This window comes from Vombatus ursinus, unplaced genomic scaffold (genome assembly GCF_900497805.2).
Source record: "Vombatus ursinus unplaced genomic scaffold, bare-nosed wombat genome assembly UNPS02014784.1, whole genome shotgun sequence".
NCBI lineage: Eukaryota > Metazoa > Chordata > Mammalia > Diprotodontia > Vombatidae > Vombatus > Vombatus ursinus.
The window spans coordinates 8,446,459-8,469,547 of record NW_020954562.1 but is presented as its reverse complement, the minus strand read 5'-3'; the positions used below and the strand labels follow the sequence as shown (position 1 = coordinate 8,469,547).

General features: G+C 39.2%; 1 protein-coding gene across 1 annotated transcript in view; it reads right to left on the bottom strand.

The window, feature by feature from the left end:
- ARHGAP10 (Rho GTPase activating protein 10) overlaps positions 1-23,089 on the bottom strand; it is a 381,695-nt gene that overhangs the window by 177,298 nt on the left and 181,308 nt on the right. Inside the window, exons 11-13 of the mRNA XM_027866797.1 lie at positions 11,780-11,861; positions 5,946-5,988; positions 3,906-3,971 (exon numbers count right to left, since the gene is read on the bottom strand). Coding sequence (XP_027722598.1) covers positions 3,906-3,971; positions 5,946-5,988; positions 11,780-11,861 — 191 coding nt within the window. The remainder of the gene's footprint in view (positions 1-3,905; positions 3,972-5,945; positions 5,989-11,779; positions 11,862-23,089) is intronic.

The following is a 23,089-nucleotide window of genomic DNA, read 5'->3' as shown; positions in this document are numbered from 1 at the left end:
TCTCTTTCTATTACTCTTCATAGGTAGCCTCCCCCCCTCCCAACTGCAAGCTCTGTGGGTCTAGAGCCTTACGAAATATCAAAGCAAGGGTGAAATGAGGATTAATAAAAACAAGATAGTTTTTCCTGATTCTATCTCCAGTACAGAGCTTGGCACACAGAAGTGTGTGAATTTTTTTTCATTCATTCATAGGTCACAAAATTAATAAGTTTCAATGTTAAAATCTAAACTCAGATCCTTTGTCTCCAGATCCAATATTCTTTTCACTACTCCAAACATTTAGTAAATGAAAAAAGAGACCTTAGAGATCAAGTGACTTGTCCAAGACTATGTGCAAATAAAAGGGATGACCTCCTTTCTCCCTCCTGACAAACCCTATTTTTCCCTTCTTTTCAATCAAAGCTCACCTGCCAACTTTCTCCAGGCAGCTCTAGCTACCCTCCAGTCTGACAACAACCCAATTCACCATCCTTAATGCAGTTTTACAATGTAAATTTTTTCATTATTCCCCAATATGAAACTCCTTCTTTTGATGCAAAAGAAGAATGTCTATAACATCTATTAGAGAGTTGTCTGTGGCAATGAGTTTACAGGACTTGCCTAGTCACACACAACTAATGTGCATCGAAGGCAGGACTAGGGGCAGCTAGGTGGCACAGTGGATAGAGCTCTGGCCTTGGAGTCAGGAGGACCTGACTCTGTCTGAGTCTCAGACACACAACACATGACACTTACTAGCTGTGTGACCCTGGGCAAGTCACTCAACCCCAATTGCCTCACCAAAAAAAAAAAGGCATTAAAAGGCAGGACCTAAATTCAGGTCTCCCTGACTACAAAGGCCAACCCCCATCCATCAGACTATATTTGATCTCACTGACAGAAGAAGCTAAATAATAAGAATGTAATAAATTAAGCATCATCTTCTACATGACCATGGGTAAATAGCCTAACTTCTCTGGGCTTTCAGATTCTTCATCTGTGAAGTAAGCTTAGACTAGAGAACCTGTGAGGAACCCCGACTCTGTAAATCTATGACTCTGTGATCAATGTTACAATAGGAAAGGGAATAATCAGGCTAATTAGAATAATCTCAATACACAGGGCAATCATGCTTGGAACAGTTGACACCCAATAAATGGCTCTAGTGATAAAAAAAGGGGGGTACACAAAGACTAGGACTGAGGCAGAGACTGAAATTCACAAAAGCATAACACAAGATGGAGAATGGCTGTCATATGGCTGAATAGGGTTGGGGGAATGTGGAAACAACCTATTGAGGAAGACATTTCACTGTTATAGGACAAGTAAGGTCTTTCACATTTTAAAAGGGATTATTACCTAGTCACAAACTCTCCCCTCTTCTGACTAAATCTATACTCAAAATTGTTTTGAGGCTTCAGTAAGATAATATTTGTAAAATGCTTAGCACAATGCCTTGCACATAGTAGGTGCTTAATAAATGCTCGTTCCCTTCCCTTGTTCCCCATCATTCTCTCCCTTTCTCTTAAAAGTCATAGCTTCTTGTAACAAGAAAAAAAAATATTCTCTGGTAGCCAAAGGATTGAAAAAGAAAACATCTGTTTCAAGAAAAAAAAAATCTAATAAGAGATTTGTAAAAAATGTATTTTTCGCTAAAAAAAAAAATCCCCAAATGGTATGCAAGTTCGCTTACGTCTACTCATTGCAAGACACACATTACTGTACACGCCGTTTAGGTAGCCCAGGAGAAACAGGTACTTTATCTCTACAGACAAAAACTTTTAAGTAGAGAATATAAAAGCCCCCTTTGGAGAAGTATTTCCTTTTCATTTTTAATTGAACAAACACATACAAAGGAGAAGATGAAAATCTGTCCATTTACAATCTGTCCAGGTGTGAACCACAACAACAATGAAGACTGCACAGTGAGTAGTATTTGAGAACTGTTTTAAAATTTTACAGAAATCTGGAAAGACCAGGGAACAGAAAGAAAGTTATCAGGTCCTCTCCAATGCAGCCAGAAATGAGTGACAATTCTTCAGCCTGTATTGCTGTTTAAAGAGTCAGAAAGAAAAGGCTTTCTGAAATTTGGCCTTTTCTTATGAATGGGCACATACCCAAATCACAAAGCAACTTGTATGTCCATTATCCAGCATTCTAATTTCACAGGTGGCAGTCTTGGCTTTATGACAAAGGCTTGGTTTCACAGAAAACATGACTGTCTGTCTGTCCCCTGTGATGTTGTCCAAATCTAGAGGAACAAGGATGGACAATACAGGAGAGAGTCAAACATTCCACTTAGAGACCTTGCAAAGTCTCTGGACAAATAGGACTTCAACCTCTAACGAAGCAGGCCCTTCCAAAACAGTCAATTTCACAATGGCCAAATGTTTGGATTCTCTCAGTTTGCTTAACACAGTGGACAAAGTACAAGTAGAGAATCCATAAAAAGAACCTTCAGGTACACCCACAAATGGTGGGAGACGCTGTCTTTTCTTAAGAGTACAGTGAGGAACACAAAAGCATATTACATACTGGTAGCTAAAAACTATGGTAACCCAAACTAATCTTTCAACACTACTTATTTGGTTTCCCTTCATATTCTGGTCCAATGACTCGCCATTCGCCAGCCCCATTCTGCCCTCTTTTGCCTCTACACATGTGCACACACCAGGTCCTACGCCTGAGAAAGGGTCTCAGGGCAGCTAGGTGGCACAGTGGATAGAGCACCGGCACTGGAGTCAGGAGGACCTGCGTACAAATCTGGCCTCAGACACATAACACTTACTAGCTGTGTGAACCTGGGCAAGTCACATTGCCGAGCCAAAAAAAATAAAAAAAAAAACAAAAAACTCCCATTATCACTACCTTTTGAAATCCTTTTCTTCTATCATGGTTTTACATCATTATCACTTCCTCCAAAGTTATCCCAGAAAGCCCAAGCTAGATATGATGTTTGTCCCTTCATACCTCTTACAGCATTCTGTCTGACCTCTTATTATGCATTTAGCACATATGCAAACCAGGATAAAAAAATTCTAGTCCTGTACTAGACTCTCTCTCTCTTTTTATACATACATATATATACATACATATATATGTGCATATATGCATATATGTATATGTATATGTGTGTGTGTGTGTGTGTATATATATATATATAGCAAAGATAATAAATTTTATATTTGTGTACCCATCGCCTTACACACAACAGGCACTTAACACCATTTTAAAAACTGAATCGCAAACAGGCCTTAGTTTTGAAATGGCTTCCAAGTTTTACTAAGGAAAAAGATGAAAGGGAAGAAGAAAGGTCCATATTGTATCACCAAATAAATGACCAGCTAAGAGCAGGAAAAAAGCAACCTCAAATACCTCAATGGGCCTGTGAGCCCACTGAGATGGATATTCTCCCTAACATCACATAACTCAGCCATGCCTGCCCTTCTCGGGTGGGTCTGGTATACGTCCTCCATAAGCTCAGCACTCCAAGGTCGCCCAGTGGGCGTCCTCAATCCCTCCTGATGTCACAAGGATACCAATGGAGCACATAGGCAATCCAGTGATGAGACTCACCACATGATCAGCCCATCTCCATGTCTGATGCAACATTTCTTTGATGACATCCTTACCTGGATTATCTGTAGCTCCTCATTTGTTATATGTTGCCTGGTGAGCCCCACCACATGTGTCTCCAGTACTCACTGAGCTAAATTCAGTTGGAGGTCTCTGGAGAATATAGTACCCCATGACTCTCAGACTTACAGTGAAGGACACTTGACTATTTATTTCTTCTACTCTGATGCATTTGAAATCAACATGCCCTGTCCTTTTCAAAAGCAGGGTGAATTCTCAATGCGTATCAGATCTTTTAAATACTCATATCCTTTAATGAATAAAAGGATTCAGGCAGACAGTCATGTTACCTCGTGTTTCAACTGCACGGATGCATTTTCTGAGAATTGTGAATCCAATCTTATCCAGTTGTGCACCTAAAAGGAAAATGTTAAGCACATCATGAATTATACACGTTTTTCTTCCTTACAAAGCTGGAAAAATAACATCTGGGCTCATTTTGATGTAACCATTTCTTTTTTAAAGGCCACATGTTGAGCTACAGCAGTGATCTACACTGATGATCTTAGTATATTCACTGGAGCACACATTCAGAATAACAGTATATTTACTGTTAACAACAACTTAAAATGCTAAAGAAGGTTGTTAACTGAGCATCCATCTTCTTCAGCAATGAAAAAACAAACAGATTAAAAACTCTTCAAGAAAAACTTCATCCCCAAATGGCCGAGTATATTTTGTACAAAATTCCAAAAAGAGCCCTGGAGAAAATTAAAAGAAGAAAATGAGCATGTTAAATGGCCCTTAAAAAAAAAAAAGCCATGTCCTCAATGTGAGTCAGGGGCAAATGTCATTCACATTTTTTTCTCAATTTTGCAAATCATAAAGTTGGCTCAGAAAAGCAAGGTCTCTGAATTTTTTTAAATAAAAACTCATGTTTTGGAAGCCATGTTTCATATCACTCTTCTAAATGTTTTTAATCATTTTTAATACTATTTTCAAAATAACTAAAATCTAAAAATCATTTGGTAGGCAGGCTATAATAATCTAAATATGCCAAGTATATCTAGGTATATAGATAATCTAGAATATGCCAAGCAATTTCCTTTTCTTCAACACAAACATTTGTCTTTACAAAGGAGAGTACATTTTGTGTCCCAACTGAAATCAATCCTGAGGATTCTGAGCAAATCAGCACAGGTGGGTATGAACAACCACTCCCCATCCATTAAATAGATAACAAGACAGTAACACAATAAGGGGTCAGCATTTCATCTCAGTGCTTGAAAACTCAAAGCCTGGCACATGCGTCAGGATCCATGTGGGTTTCTCCACCATGCAGGCCCTGGCCCAGGTTTTAATGGGGGCAGCAGGGATAATTAGCCCGCCCATGGTCTACCTATCATTTCAGAATGCCAAAATATATAAATTGGTCATGAACCATTACTATCCTATCCACACGAGAAGGCTCTCTTCTTCAAAATGAATGTTAGAAATGTTCATGTCACAGAGACTCATAGGTTCGTAACTGGCAAACACTGTGTCTTATTCATCTTTGGATGTGGCCCCATCCCCTCAAACCAATACCTAGAAAATACAGAATACAGAGTTGTTGAATGAATTAATGATACAACCATCAAAGGAACCCACTGTGAATTGAAGCAATTTGATGTTGCTCAATCTCTTTCAGGATAGAAAGCTCCTCTGGACACATAACTTTGTTGATTATGGAGGAAATGTGGAATCACCTTAAATGCCTTCCAATCTTACAAAGACCATATTTACAATGAAATCTGCAAACAGTTCCTAGTAGCTAAATCAAGAATACAGTCAGTCAATATCATTCACATTTCTCTCTCAGTTGAGTGCACTATACATGATGAGACATCCCATTTCAGACCACACAGTTTTTAGCATAATAGTCATTTTTAATTTGCTGGTTTGTCGGTATTATTTTAATTGAAAGACTTGTACTCCCTCAGCCAAAAGACATCTGAACACCTCCTCTGTGCTTAGACTCTGTGCTTGGAGTGGAAAAAGACACAAAAAAAGTCTTACTCACGGACCTCAGCGGTCTGGGAGTCGATACTCCCTTTGAGAAGACGGCATTTAAGAAAGATATACTACCGACTGTTGAAGAATAATGAAAAATAGGATATAATGAAATGTCAACCATTGTGTGGTTGGTGCGGACAACAAGTACTATCTCAGAGGCAAAAGAGGTCCAAGTGGGAGGCAGTAGCCAGTAAGAATCTGAGTCAAGCCCTTAACAAATTGGGTAGAAACTAGATAAGTAAAGAGGAAGGGAGGACAGCATGAGCCACATTTTAGAGAGAACAATGAGCCCTGTGTATTCAGACAATGGAGAGCAAACAAGACTTAGTACTTACCTCCTTCCCGTCTTAAGTTGGCTCTATTCAAACTGGGAAGCAGCTATATATATATATATATATATATATATATTAAAAAAAAAAAGAAAAAGACAAAGAAACAGGAGAAAATACTTCAGTCATGGCTCCATATTGCGCAAACACAAAGATTTCTATCGGTAAGAATGGTTATAGATGAGGCAGCATAAGGTCAACAGAAACAAAAACATGGACAAAAAAGGGAAATTGCTTTAGTCAATCTAGAGCTCATTAACAGCATAAGGCTCTATGGAAGGCTGCTTTCTAACCCCCACTCTGATCTCCACAGAAAGCGAGCACCAATAAGACCTGATAGGAAAGTGGGTAGGGTGGGATTTTATAATGAATTTTATAGACCAAGTCAAAGGTTTTGCAAATCTGAAATGTTCAGTTCAGTACTTATAACATCATGCAATGAGCCTTTAACTCCCAACTCTTGGGCCTCCTTTGAGGCTCAGCTCAAAGCCTGCAAAGGGCCTAGTGCCTTCCCCTCTGAGATCACCTTCCTACTTCCCACCACCACTAGTGCCTTCCCCTCTAAGATAACATGCATAGGCCTTGTATGTAAATAGTAATTTTAAATTATTTTCTTTCATTTTATAAGCATTTATATTCTCTACCTCCCATCCTTATCCCCACCATTACCACTGGGGGGGAAAAAAAAAAACCAACTCTTGTAACAGATATGCATAGTCAAACAAAACAAAATGTCCTATTGGATACATTCAAAAATGCGTGTCTCATTTGGTAAAATTAATTCTCATGTCTCTGTACGGAAATAGGCAGTATTCTTCGTCACTGGTTATGCCAATTTATTTACATTTTGTCCTCCCCTCAATGTAAGCTCCTTGAGGGCAGGGGTTTTTTTTGGTTTTTTTTTTTAGCCTTTTTCTGTATCTCCTGTACTTTAACACAGGTTTCTAGCACATAATAGTTGCTGAATGATTGGCCATGGCTCAAACAGCCTGATGGCATCTCTTGTAAAAACCAATCTAACACTAAGCATTTATTATATGTCTACTAAGTGCAAAGTAAGGCAGCTAGGTGGCGTCATAGTTCATAGAGCACTGGACTTGGAATCAGGAAGACTCATCCTCATGGGTTCAAATCTGTTCTCAGACACTTTTTAGCTGTGTGATTCTGAGCAAGTCACTTCACCCTGTCTGCCTCAGTTTCCTCACCTGGAAAATGAGCTGGAGAAGGAAATGGCAAACCACTCCAGTATCTTGGCCAAGAAAACCCTCAATGGCCTCACAGGAAGAGTCAAACAAAACTGAAATGACTCAACAATAAAGTACAAAGCACCTTCAACATGTGTTTGCTGTGTGACTCTAAGCAAGTTTCTTAGCCTCACCATGCTATGGACGACAACCGATTGACTGATAAATTGCAGAGAAGGAGCTAATCTGCACTGGTAGAGGGTATTTTTTCATTCAAGGAGCTCCCAATACCAATGAAAATCCAGGGTCCAGTCCCTATCCTTATCTCACTGTAAATAGATTGAATGGCCTCAGAAGATAGTGCATTCCTCCTCCGTGGAGGTCTTCAAGCAAAGGCTGGATAAAACATGACTTCTGAAGTCTTTTGTAGAAGGGATTTTTTTCCCCCAAGTAAGGGCTTGACTAGAAGGCCCCAGGGGTCCCTCTCACCTCTGAGATTCTATGATTAGAAGAAGCAAGGCAGAGTGGACAGGGCATCAGATCTGGAGTCTGAAAGCTCTCCATCCAAATCTCATCTCAGGCACCTACTAGCTATGTTACTTCACTTCTCAAATTTAATTTCCTCATCTGTACAATGGGGAGGTTAGATTCAATGATCACTGAGGTCTCTCCCAGCTCTAAACCTTTTAAGCCCATGATTCTGATCCTAAAATTGCATCCAATTTTCTTTTCCCTCCTTCACATTGTCCTTCAGCATTTTCCCTTCTCCAGGTTCAGTTATCCCTCTTATCCTGAATAGCAAAAGCAGAAACATCTCCCAACAACAGAAATGGTGTATCATCAAAAGGTCTGGCAGCAGTGTAGTCAAGAAACTGTTCGTTGGAGTCCATTTTCTGGCTATACCAAAGCATGGAAAGGTATCTCCCACCCAAGGACAATCCTAATTTAAATAATTCCATCTGAAACAGGAGAGTTCTGACTCTAGCACCAACTCTAAGATCTTTAGCCACTGGCTCATTATTCTAAGGGCACGCCTCCTTTGGAAACGTGCCCTGCCTAAGTTTCCTCACACAAATACGTAGCAGGACTTTTAATATTTGGAGGCCTTGCTGGTGTTCGCTTATCTCAGGACTAATCACTTTGCTATTTACTCTGAAGGAAAAGTCAGGCTAGGTATCTTCAAGGTCACAGTGCCATTGATGGCAAATTTATTTCCCAGGGACTGCAGCAGGTAAGCTTCTCTATGCAAACTGACTTTTAAACAGACCTCTTTATTCACTGGGGAGAGATGTCTATAGTCTTAGCCTTACGTTGACAATGGGGGATTAGCAGGCTTGCTTTGGGATCTCAGTTATATGTGACGTTGTCAAAGAAGAGATCAGTCTCTCCAGACCCTGCTAAAAACCTCAAGGGCATATTAAGAATAAACAGAGAGTGAAGAGAGGACTCATTTATCAATGCTAACACTGAACTTCTCAAGTGCACATATCAATGAATAAATCTAGTCACAGGATTAAGAGCAGGAAGGGACATAGAAATGATCCAGTCCAAGCCTCCCATTTTAGAAATGAGGGATCTGAGGGCCATAGAGGAGAAGACACTTGCTCAAGGTCATCCAGGCCTTCCAATTTCAAGTTCTATGCTGTTTCCACTTTCTACTAGCCTGGGGGAAAGAACACTAGCTCTGAAATCAGGGAATCTGGTTTCATATCTCACCTCTGACACTAACTGCCTGTGTAACCACCCTGACCCTTAGGTTCTCACCTATAAAACGAAAGGTCTGGACCTGACCATCTCTGGAGTCCCTAACAGTTACAGCTCTATGATTCTGTGATTCATCTGATGCCATCATTCTACAGATGAGAAGACTGAGGGCTTCAGGACCCTAAAATCCAACAAACATAGTACTTAGAAGATATGGATTCCGGGCTCTTTCCAACACAACTTGTGGCCTTCATACTGATCCAGGATGACATTCCACTATTCTTAAAGACCAGAGCATTTTCCACTTGCATTTTCCATTATTTTTACATAGTACCCACAAGCATTATAAAAACAGGCCAATCACTCTGACTCCATGGGCCTTAGTTTTTTCATCTGTAAAACAGAAGGAGTGAGGTAAAAGGGGAACGAGATGATCCCCTTCCACCTCTAAATCCTATAGCCCTAATTAAGGTCTACTGAATAAAAGGGAATGGGAACAGTACTAATTTTCCCTGGTCATTGTACACTGGTGGTTGGCTTTGTTTTAATAAATTAGTGATCACCTTCAGTACATTTAGGTGGACTGGTGGGAATGGATTTTTTTTTTTACTAATATAATTAATAAACATCTTCTCCGTGAAAAAATAAGGCATAAACAGCAGAACTAGCTAGAATAAGTAAGGCTTCTATGAAAATAACACATACACTGACAAAACTGCTTTTTTTAAAGCAGTTATTTTAAAGAGGTAAATCTCTCTCTTGTCACATCTATCCAGTACTTAGCAGAGTGGCTGGCATATAGTAGGTACTTAATCAGTGCTTGCTGACCTGACCAGTTACCTCCTTCTTGATGAGGTTCAATGGTGCCACCATGCATTTCATCCTCTAAATGATGATGGTGGTAATAATAATATTTATATAGCACTATAAGTTTTATAAAACCTTACAGATATTATCCCATTTGATCCTCATAACAATCCTGTGAAGCAAGTGCCTTTATTATTCCCAGTTCACAGATGAGAAAACTAAGACAGAAGCCAAGTGATCTGCCCAGAGTTATACAACTAGGCAGTGTCTGAGACAGGATTTGAAATTGTGTCTTCCTAATACTAAGTTCAGCATTCTATCTACTAGGTCATCAAGCTGTAAACCTGGGGATACTCCCAACTTTCTAATGCACCTTCCATGTATCAAAATCCACTGATGGTATCCTGCCTCCAAATATTTCCCAAATTCGTCCATGCCTCTCTATTTCCATAATAATAGTACTGGCCTAGGATCTGAACACTTTAGACTGGGTCTGTGGAAGCCTTCTTACTGAGCAGCCTTTTCCACCCAATAATACACAAAATAACAAGTATTATTCTTCTTTATTGTCTTGGTCTTGTCACTGCTACATAGGGCAGCAGTCGACTCATACAGAAAATGAAGCTCATGATTTTCAAGGATCTCATCCTATTAATTACTCTCTGCTCCCTCCTTTCCAAATGTCTTCTTCTCCATGCTAAGAAATGATAGGAAATGCCTACACCAGTCACATTAATTCTACAAGTCATTTGTGCATACTTCATCTCATACTCTACATGACAGAATACAGCAGACGACACTCCTTTCCTAACACCAAACGATGCTCCCTCCTCACTTCTAAACTCTGCTAGGTCTCTATTTATCCCAAAAATTCTTTTCATATAAGTCCACAGAAAACTGCAATAGGATATTGAAGACAGCTTGAAGCTACCAACTGATTCATCCACTGTCATAGGCTATGGAATCAGGGCCTGAGTTGAGAATCTTATAGATTACATACAGCATATAATCTTATAGATTCATTATATAAACAAAACTGAAGTTGATGATAACAAAAATTATAGTAAGATCCACAGGTGATATAATTTTAATTATTTGTTTTGTTTTAATTGACTTATTCCTTACACCAGTTGGACTTGCTGAAAACAAACCTTATGGACAACCTCAAGTTCATACCATGTGAACTTCTAAAGTGATGCGAACCATATAAAGCCATAACACATTATATCAGACTTGTTTATAATAAATCATTCTACATAACCACAGCAGTTACCCATGGTCCTTCAGCTTTCCCTTGAAGACCTCCGGAGGGAGAACCTGCTCCTACCAAAGCAGCTCATTCCCTTTTAAATAATTTTAATCCTTTAACTGTTTTGTTTTAATTGACGTATTCCTTACATCAAGTCAAAATTTGTCTATTTGTAACTTATACCCACTGTTCCTAGTTCTGCCCTTGGAAGCCAACCAGAAAAAGAAGACTCTCTTTTCCATATCACAATAACTCTTCAAATATATGGAGACATCTCTTATCCAAGCTCCACGTCATCAGCTCCTCCGGTCGTTGCACTGTTGAGCCATTTTTCAGTCATGTCCATCTCTTCATAACCCCATTTGGGGTTTTCTTGGCAGAGACACTGGAGTGGTTTGCCATTTCCTTCTCCAGCTCATTTGACAGATGAGGAAACTGAAGCAAACAAGAGTGAAGTGACATGCCCAGGGTCACACAGCTAATTAGCGTCTGAGGCTGGATTTGAACTCAGGAAGAGGAGTCTTCCTGACTCCAGACCTGGTACCCTATCCTCTGTGCCACCTAGCTGTGCCCCTTCAGTTCCTTCAACCTATCCTCAAATGGCATGAACTTCAGACCCTTTGACTTCTTGGCTGCCCACTTCTACATGCCCTCCAGTTTTGCTGTGCTCTTCCTAAAATAGAGCGTACAACCTGCACACAGTAAGTTGGCTGATTGACCCAAGCCCATCCTATCAATGGCACCGATGCATAGCTAGGAATAATGTCCATCCCCACAAGACTCAATTATAGTCTTTAAAGGAGACACACCTACACACATAGACACAGAGAAGTAAGAATAAAGTAACTATAGTTAACTCTACAGCACTAAGTATGGAGCTATTAATAAAACCTTACAGCTTCCTTTCCTCCCAGGGCTTCCATCCACAGTTTCCTTTCTTCCTCCGAAAATGCCTGCATAGTCAGAGGAATTCCAGGTCTGAAAATTAAGAAGGAAAAAAAGGAACAGAAGCACATTAGTCACTGACAACTAAAAACAGCCATCATCACAGCCCCCACTCTCTCAATTCCTGATACTGTTCACCACGGCCGAGTTGAACCATTTTCCTCTAAACTTAGTCCATCCACAAATGGAAGGAAATTCTGCCTGGTGACACTAGTGATTGGGAAAGGCTGAGGAGTGGGAGGTGAGGAGAATCCTTATTCATCACTTGTGATTTACTTTCCAAATAATGAGACATCTTTTTTGTTTGCTTTATCAAAGGAGAAAAACGAATCTATCTCACAAAGATCTAGACGGCAAAAATCTGCAATGAAAGGACAAGAGAAAATGCCAAATTAAGATGAAAGGTAGTGATTTTCCACTAAACTAAATTGATTTTCCATTGATAAAGATGGTGTTTTAACTAAGTTTTTTTTTTTCTTTCGTTTTGATGGAAGCTGTTTCCCCCAATGCTGAGAAGCAGTTCATTTGTAACATGGCTTCCTGGAGCTCTGAAAGATTTAAGTGATTTACCCGGAATCACTAAGTGAGTATGTGTCAGAGCCAGAACTTGAACTCAGGTCTCGCTAACACCAGGGCAGGCTGTCTATCCATCCTTTCCTGCTGGCTCTTCACAAAGTTCCTATTTATGTAATACTGTTTCATCCCCTTTTCAACTACTGAATAATACCACAATAAAGGAGAATTTTATGAATGGCACTGTGGGTCAATCATGATAGACATTCTCAGAGAGTGATTTTAATCTTGAAAATCACTTCTACTGGGTTTTCAAGATGCTCTATCAATACTCATCCAGCAGGTTGCATATCACAGATTATGATGTTGAAGTATAAAAAGGTTAAGTTATTGGTGCAGGGTTAATTAAGAAACCGCTATTAGGAATCGTTATGTAATTCAGTGATTCCAGACCACACAGCGACATTGGCTTGCAGGTCTACATTTGTCCACGTCAAACACCACTCACCAATAGGGAATGTTTTGCTTTTTGTTTTTTAGGGTTTTTTTGTTTGTTTGTTTTTGCGAGGCAATTGGGGTTAAGTGACTTGTCCAGGGTCACACAGCTAATGTATCATGTGTCTGAGGCCAAATTTGAACTCAGGTCCTCCTGACTCCAGGCTGGTGCTCTATCCACTGTGCCATCTAGCTGCCCCTAGGAAATGTTTTTGCAGTAATAAGACCAGTAGATTTGGAGTCAGGAAAGAACAGGGTTCGAATCCTCTCTCACATTTAATATCTGTGTGGCTGACCACAAGCTAAGACCTTCACCCCTACCTGATTCATCTATAAAATGGGGTGATAAAGCCTTAGTGCCAACCTCACGGGGCTGTTCAGAAGATCCAAATGAGTGAATACAAATAAAGTGCTTTGAAGATGTTATAGATTTTCAGTTGTTATTACTGTTTTAATTTATCTCACTCTTTTAGCCTCACACCTACTTTTTAAAAAATTCTTATATTATTTGGATTCTGTTCAGATCATTATTTTGGCACCATATATCTGAAAATAGAGTTTAGCCACCTCCAACTCCAAGCTCAAAGTGTCCTTTTGGGGTATAGGACAAGGCAAAATATTTAGCTCATCAAACTAGGCTAAAAAGCCCTTGCCTTAGGTTTTAAAATTCTGGCCCTCATTCAGATTAAGCCACACCAGGCTCAGGGGAGTTAATTATAATTACAGGAAAGAACGTTTTTCTTTACATCAATTAACTGAGAACATGAAATTAGACTATTTACATGTGGGGTCTCATGGTGCTGGAGAACGTTACCATACAGCATCTTAGACGGCAAATAAATTAAACTAGAAAGGAAACTCTCCGACAACTTTGTGATTTTTTTTCCCCATATAGTATTGAATCAGACTTAAGAAAAAAGCACAGCAAAATAAAGGATAATGAGAGGGCATTTTAGCCAGATTCTTTGGTGACATCTGATTAGACAAACAGTACAAAATGTGCTGGGCGAATACTACAAAATGTCCACAGGATTTTAAATATAAATTCAATTAAGACAGAGTAGGAGAGGTCCCCAGTGCTTCCCAGTAGTGTGGAAAGAATACTATAGCCACAGTGAGGATGCATTAGGGGGTAGAGGAAATGTGCTCAGTAGCTTCTTCTTTTTAGCTAATTAGTCTTGCTAATTAGGTATATTAAGCCCATTTGTTCCAATGGTACTTAAGGATACCAAGTGTTATCAATGCCCTCTGAATTTCAGCAACCTAGAGCAATACCCTAATTACCCCCACCCTAGTAATGGCTCTTGGCAAAACAAAAATTACAAAAGAAAATTAGGTCTCAGATACATTTTTCTTGTCCAAAGGAACTTTAAAATGAACAAAATATAGCAACTGCAGTCCAGTAACTTGAAACAAATACTAATCATGAGATTGAGCACCAACAGAAAATGATGACAACACACAGAGACCTAGAGACTCTGAATCTCAGGTCAATTCCAAAGATTATTAGAAAAAAAAAAAAGAGGAAAGTGCACTAAAGAAATTTCATATCCCTTTTCTATATCCTGTGAGATTGGTACACTTCCGTGCAGAAATGGTGCAGGTAACATAGAGCTGGTCAAGGTGAAGCCTGGCCTGAAATTCTAATGTTCACAAAGGAGGAATTTCCAGAGGTTAATCGAGGAGAGTTGAAGAAAGAGCATCAGAGTTTCAATGTGGCTTTCTTTAATTTTCAACATTCCTGACTGCCCGCACTTTTTATTCCCACTCTCTGCTCCTGAAGAAGATGTCCATGGTGGTTAGTGGAAGTGTGCTTTTTACATACATAAACGAAGTTCTGAAATAAAAAACAGCCTAACCCAAATGGGAAAAAGAGGTCCAAAACGCCAATGAGGAGAAGAATACCCTAAAAAGCAAAATTGGCCAAATGGAAAAGGAAGTCCAAAATCTTACTGAAGAAAATACTTCTTTAAAAAATTAGAATGGAGAAATTGGAAGCTAGAGCCTATATGAGAAATCAAGGCACTGTAAAACTAATCCAAAAGAATGAAAAAATAGAAGAGTGTGTGAAATATCTCATTGGAAAAACAACTGACCTGGAAAACAGATCCAGGAGAGAGAACTTAAAAAATTATTGGGCTATCTGAAAGTCATGATCAAAAAAAGAGTCTAGACATCATCTTTCAAGAAACGATCAAGGAAAATTACCCTGATATTCTACAAACAGAGGGCAAAATAGAAATTGAAAGAATCCACCGATCACCTCCTAAAAGAGATCCCCAAAGGAAAACTCCTAGGAATATTGTAACCAAATTCCAGAGTTCCGAGGTCAAGGAGAAAATATTGCAGGCAGCCAGAAAGAAACAATTCAAGTATTGTGGAAACACAATCAGGATAACACAAGATTTAGCAGCTTCTACATTAAGGGTCTGGAGGGCATGGAGTATGATATTCTGGAGGGCAAAGGAGACATGACTACAACCAAGAATCACCTACCCAGCGAAATTGAGTATAATCCTTCAGGGTAAAAAATGGTCATTCAATGAAATAGGGGACTTTCAAGCATTCCTGAGGAAAAGACCAGAGCTGAATAGAAAATCTGACTTTCAAATACAAGACTCAAATGAAACATGGAAGAGGTAAACAGGAAAGAGAAATCATAAGAGACTTACTAAGGTTGAACTGTTTACATTCCTGCATGGAAAGATGATATTTATAACTCACAAGTCCTTTGTCAGTATTAGGGTAGTGGGAGGGAAGATAGATAGATAGATAGATAGATAGATAGATAGATAGATAGATTGATTGATTGATTAGATAGATAGAGGGCACAGGGTGAGTTGAAGATGAAGGGGTGATATCTGGAAAATAAAATTAAGGGGTGAGAGAGGATTATACTGGGAGAAGGAGAAAAGGAGAAGTAGAATGAGGTAAATTATCTCACATGAAACAGACAAGAAAAGGCTTTTACAGTGGAGGGGAAATGGGGGAAGGTGAGAGGGAATGAGTGAATCTTATTTTCATAGGATTTGGCTTAAGGAGGGAATAACATTCACAATGGGGTATGGAAATCTATCTTACCCTACAGGAAAATAAGGTGGCAAGGAGATGGGGTATGGAAATCTATCTTACCCTACAGGAAAATAAGGTGGCAAGGAGATGAGGGTGATAAGAGGGGAGGGCAGATTGGGGGAGGGGATAATCAAAAGCAAACACTTCTGAGGAGGGACAGGGTCAAAAGAGAGAATAGAATAAATGGGGGTTAGGATAGGACGAAGGGAAATATACTTAGTTTTTCACAACATGACTACTATGGAAGTGTTCTGCATGACTACACATCTATAACCTGTATCAAGATGCTTGCCTTTTCAATGAGGGTAGGTGGGGAGGGAGGAAGGGAGAAAATTTGTAACCCAAAGTTTTAAAAACACATGTTAAAAAAAGAAGAGAAAAGAAAAGAAAAGAAAAAAAGTGTAAAGGATCTGGGACTCTAATCAGCCTTCTTACCATTCTCAGCCCACAGTTTAAGTGCTGAAGGGGTCAAGAATGGAAAAAATTTAAGAAGCCTTGCTCTAAATACTAATTCTCCCTGGGGTGGGGGGAAAGGGGACATGGGGATGGGGAGGGAGGAACTACAGCAAATAACTGATGCTTTAGGTGAAGCTACCACCATATTTGGCCGCAGTCAAATATGAAACTAAGAAACTGAATGACGATGATGACGATGACGATGATGATATATCATCTGTACTCAAATGAAAACCAATGACACAATATGAGCTGATGAAATAAAAGAAATCATACAAGTGAATACACAGGACATCAATTATGGGAAGAATAAATCTAAATGTTCACTTTTTAATTTAGATCACCTTCTCCAAAATCTCCCATTGATATGCCTCCTTGTAGCATGGAGGTGACCCTGCATTCTCAAAGGTCAGACCAATGACTTGTAAGCTCTAGAAGGACCTGCATTGAGCCAGAAATGATCTAAGTATGGGCATGGTATTTAACTGTATGTCTACGTCTACTGTCCAAAAAGACAAGCCCAACTAAATTTAATGAGCAGCTAGGTGGTACAGTGGATAGAACACTGGGGCCTGAAGTCAGGAAGACTCATCTTCCTGAGTTCAAATGCAGACTCAGAAACTTACTAGCTGTGTGTGATCCTGGGTTTGTCTCAGTTTCCTCACCTTTAAAAGGAACTGAAGAAGGAAATGGCAAACCACTCCAGCATCTTTGCCAAGAAAACTCCAAAAGGGGCCATGAAGAATTGGACATGACTAAAAAACTCAACAACGAAACTAAATTTAAAGAGGTTGTCCATAGACTGATCAATGTTTCACTGTAGAGAAGTTATCCTCTACTTGGTGGAAAAATTATCTGCAGCTGATGGAATTAACACACAATTCTTGAAATCTTGAAATACAGCAATTCTTGATCAAATAATTTTCTCAACCAGAATCTGTTATGAGAATGGTTCAGTCATCGGGAATATCATCACAGGATCAGAAATCTAGAAGTAGAAGGGACCTTTGTCCAAAGCCCTCATTTCACAGATGAGCTAAAGTGACTTGGTCAAGAATAGTCCTATTGAGATCCAGCAACCTCAGCAGTCCATTCTATTGAGACTTGTACTTAACCCACTGACTGTGGCAGTTCACACTTCAAAGGAATGAGTGGGGAAGAAAGAAGCAAATAAATTACCCTAAGGAAAAAAATTATCATTTTAAGTCCCTAACTTTTTAGACATTTCATTAAAAAAAAAATCAATGCCATGGGAATCATTATTATGCAAAATTATAACTGTTTGCATGGAAAGGGAGGCACATTTGGAAACTCAGCACCAATATTATCTCAACGCAAATCCAATTTACAGATATTTTAGTTGATATTCCTAAAATGAGGCATATCTCATTAATACAACTCTCTGCTCACATAAGACAACACAATACAGTGTGCCCATAGCCTGAACCACAGCATTTCCCAGCTGTGCAGTGAATACTGCTTGGAAAGTGAAAACAATCTGACAATCTAAATAGTAATTCTCCCTGGAGCAGGGTGGGGTAGTGGGGGGAGAAGTATTCTCATTTTTAAGGACTGAAAAGAACGAAGAATATACCTTGTCTTATAGTGTTGATAATATGTAAAGACATTAGTGATAGGCCAAACAACTGTAAATCCATTAAGGTGTCTGTGCCTTGGAATTCAGAAATACAGACTTCTGGCTCTAGAATTACTGAGCTCTGCTGCTTCAACAATTCATTACACAGGATCAACCCAGGTAAGGTTTGTACTTGTCCATAAATACTAAGACCACAGGGTAACAATTTTTTCTGGGTGAGTAGCAAAGAATGCTGGTTCTAATAATTTAATTACCCCTATTATTTCCATGAAAGAAAGGAACTAGCTATAACACACACACACACACTTGTGTGGGCTATATTTTTTTTTCAAAGCTAATCATTTATTCTCCCACAAAAGTGCAACTGGAAGTCCCCATCATGATATGAAGCCATCCTGGGCTTTTGGGGGTTTTTTTTGGTTTTGTTTTGGTCTTTTTTGGGGGGGCCAGGCAATGGGGTTAAGTGACTTGCCCAGGGTCACATAGCTAGTAAGTGTTATGTGTCTGAGGCCAGATTTGAACTCAGGTCCTCCTGACTCCAGGGCTGGTGCTCTATCCACTGCACCACCTAGCTGCCCCTATCCTGGGTTTTTGAAGGATCTGATGGTGTATTACAAGTTCTTTTTTTTTTTTTGGTGAGGCAATTGGCATTAAGTGACTTGCCCAGGGTCACACAGCTAGTAAGTGTCAAGCATCTGAGGCCACATTTGAACTCAGATCCTCCTGACTCCAAGGCTGGAGCTCTATCCACTGCACTACCTAGCTGCTCCTATATTGCAAGTTCTAACCAATCCTATTGCGTTACAAAAAGCTTTAGGTATGGTTCCAACTACAGAGATGTGTCTAAGTTAGTCTAAGGACTAGCTTGACTAAATATGATTAGTAGCCAGAGACGAATCCTTTGGCCATAGTATCCCATGAAACTACATACATACATACATATATACATATGAATGTATTTTGTGTATATATGCATGTGTATATGCATGTATATGTATATATGTACACACACACACACAAGAAATAACCTTTAGTCCTTTGCAGCCTACTTTTCTTTCTGCCAGGAAGGATGCATGTTGGTGGAAAGGAAGGCAGAAGTACTAAGAATCATACTCATAAGAAATTTTATCACATTTACAAGAATCACAAAATTCTTAGAATTCCATGAGCATTTTACCATTGGCACTATGTAAATGTGAGATACTTATTGAAAACAAGAGAGGGTAGAAACTGAAAAGGGACAAGGACAAAGGCGTGGCATAAAGCCATAATTCAGGGTTGTGATTTGGATGATGATTCAGCAAAGATGAGGAATCTGAAAATTAAGAAACCCAAGAGGAGTTTAACAGAATACCTCTGAAGGGACAGTGTATCCAATAGGAGAGAGTGGTTCAAACCTCTGTCACCTATTGACTGTATGACCCTAGGCAAGTCACCTAACCTCTAAGTGCTCCAAGCAACTCTCTGAGAGGATGAGTTGCAAAAAGGTGGCAATCCGCATGGTAAAGGGAGTTTCCTCCTCTCAGAGTTCCCAGTCCTAGGAGATCACAGGTTCGGTCCTTAAGCTCATGACAGGAGAAGGAGGTGAGCTGGTCATAAAAAAGATAACAGTTACAGACTCTGAGCACTGCTCTAGTACCCACAGAAATTAAAGACTCTATCATATCAGCCAGATCCCCTGTGAAAGATTTATCGGAGGATATGAACAGAACAATCACCCAGGATGAGAAAAGTTGAGATTTCCATTGCACAAGGGAGAACCTTACACATGAGACAGCATGTCAATTTAAGTACTTAAGTATTCACTCATTCATGTAAACATTTATTGAGCTCCATTTATTCATTAGCACTGGGTGAGCACTGGGAGGATTACAAAAATAATTAAGTCATAGTCTTGGCCCTCCAAAACTGCATTCCTTAGGTACCTATCCATTAAGGCAGCCAGATGGCAATAGCAGACACAATGCTGTTCATGGATTCAGAAAAGATAAGAGTTCAAATCTTGCCTAAACACTCTTTACTAGTTGTATGACCCTAGACAAGTGACTTAACCTCTATGTGCCTCAGTTTCCTCACTGGTAAGGTAGAGATCATAATAGCAGCCATCTCAAAGGGCGGTGATGAACAAATGAGATAATACATGTAAAGCATTTTGTAAACCTTAAAATGTTATGTATATGCTAGTTATTAATTATTACTATCATTATGGTCTAACAAATGCCTGCTATTAGACAAACTCTGAAGGAAGAAAAATCCACTAAAGAAATCCTACAATACCCAGTGAAACAAATACTCCCCTTCTATTCTGCTTTTGAGTGTCTTTTCCATGTCTCACATTTGCTCTGCGTGCTCATCTTCCAATAATAACCAATTAGCTTTTTGGGTTGTTGCTAGAAATTATTATGCTAACAAAATATGGCGGAAGGCAGTAGATGCCAGATACGGCCCCACCAGAGGGAAGCAATGGGAAGGGGTACATGAATATTCAAATTAAGACTCAAAGAGTTAGCAAAGAATTGCAGTCAAGACAATATACAGAAAGATGAGAGGCCTCCAGAGGTCTTCCCAAGAAGGTTGGGTACTCTGAAGTGAAAGGAAGTCAAGTACAAGCAAAGAAGGTTGAGTAGCAGCTGGCAGCCACGATGGGAAAATGAGCAACACTCTGATCATCTGTTGAGAGAACTGAAAGGAAGGTAAGCAACTTGTAAATTTTAAAAAATAATAATAAGTAACAAGAAGCAGCTGCATGGTATTGTGGAAACAGCACTTCATGTGAAGTCAGAGGACCCAAGTTTAAATTCTTGGTTTGCCTCTGAAAAAAAAATCACTTTATGTCTCCGAGCCTCATTTTCTTCACATCTAAAATGAAGTGATTAGGCTAGATCATGGGCTCTTCACCTGGGGTCTATGAACTCTTTCAAACAAATATTCAGTAACTATTTCAATCTTCCTAAGTTTTCTTTGTAATCTTATGCATTTTAAAACATCATTCTGGGAAAAGGTCCACAGGCTTCATTGAATTGCCAAAGGGGTACAAACTTTTGGGTTTTTTTGTTTGTTTTGTTTTTGGTTAGGCAATGTAATTAAGTGACTTGCCCACTAATAAGTGTTAGGTGTCTGAGGCCACATTTGAACTCAGGTCTTCCTGACTCCAGGTCCAGTGCTCTATCCACTACGCCACCAAGCTGCCCCAGGGTACGAACTTTTGGACTAAATGAACTCCAAGATCTTTTATATCTTACAATCTACTATACTAACCATACATCTGGGTCACAAGCATTATGCAAGATATCACTAGGACATGGGGGAATAACACAGCAGACAAAACACTGAATTGAAATCCAAAATCGCTTCTAGTATCTTTCTCCCCAAAACCTTTCCAATTCTGTCAAGGACACAACCATTCTTCCAATTACACAGGGATCATAACTTATGAATCATCTTTAACTCATCATTCTCTTTCCATTTCAGATCCAATCAGTCATCAAGTCTTGTCATCTCTCAGTGGATAGAGCGCTGAGCTTGGAATCAGGAAGATATGGGTTCAAATCCAGCCTGAGACATTTACTAGCTATGTGACCCTGGGCAAGTCACCTAACTTCTGTTTATCTCAGTTTTCTCAACTGAAAAATGGAGATAATAATAGGAAAGACATCCCAGAGTTGTTATGCATATCAAATAAAATACTATTTGTAAATGTTTAAGCACAGTGCCTGGCACAGAATAGCCACTTAATAAACACATGTCCTTTCTTCCCTTCTTGCTTCTACAGTGTCTCTTACCTATGTCTGCTACTATCTCCAATCACATTTAACCATCCTAGTTTGGGCCCTGATCAATGGACTGGAGTAACGGCCTCCTAATCGGTCTCCCTTCCTCCAAATTCTCCCTTGTTCAGCCTAACCATTCTCAAGATAATTGCTGAACTGATATTTTAATGCACAGATCACTCCCTAACTCCAAAAGTTTTGATAGCTCCCTATTGCCTCTAAGATCAATTACAAACTCCTCTGCTTTGTATTTAAAGCCCTTCACAATATGGCTCCAGTCAATCTTCCCAGACTGATTACTCCTCCTCACACACTCTACATTCCAACCAGACTGGTCTATTTTCTATTCCATCTCCCACTGATCACCCCAGCATGTCTTTCCTAATAACCCCAGTGGTGAGTGTTTCCCTCAAAATTATTTTGCATATATTTTGTATTTACTTGTATATGCCCGTGTTGTTTCCCAAAACACATCAGAATATTAGTTTCTTGAGGAAAGGGACTTTCTTCCTTTGGTTTACAGTGCCTGATATAGTCACTGAACACAGAGTAGGTGCTTAATACTTGCTAAATTAAATTAATGAAGCCACAAGGTAATAAATAGTTGAACAATCTATTACCAGGAACTCACTGAAAAACATTAACGTGGCATCCAATTTGGGCAGATTTAGATAAAGAAAAATGGGGAAAGAGTGAGGTTTTCCTTTTTTTTTTTCTGAGCCTCTGATACTTACTAGTAGTTACCCTAGAAAAAGTCATATAACTTCTCTCTATCCATGAAACAACACTCTAGATCAGTAAGTTGCAGAGAAGGTAAAAATGTAAATTGGTAGAGGGAGTTCCCTGTATTAGTATGACAAGTTTAGTCTTCTATTCCTTTTTTCTGAGCAGTATCTGAATATGACATGTGGGCAAATATCACAAAATCAAAGTGATTTTCCAAGTATTTGAGTATGGTATTTACTGTGTACAAGACACTGAGAGAGAATGCTATGGGACATAATCCCTGGTTTTGTGGAACTTTCAGTAAATAAACCAAACATTAGTAACTAACCTCATATCCGGTTTACATTTTGCAGGTTAAAAACAAAACAAAACCAAACACTTTTCATTGCAATGCAATCTGAAATTTTCACCAACACCAAGAACTTAAGAGAACAAAAACTGAAAATAAGCAAAAAAAGGAAAGCAAGGCACAATTATTTAAAAATTGTGCCTGTGAAACAGTCAGTTTTTTCATGGCTTCATAAGAGGTTCATGCATAAACCTCACTGTAATGCAGACACTATATTTGCTCTTGTTTAAGCACATCCAAATGATCACATGACAATGATCTTGAGAGGCTGCGTGGAAGAGAG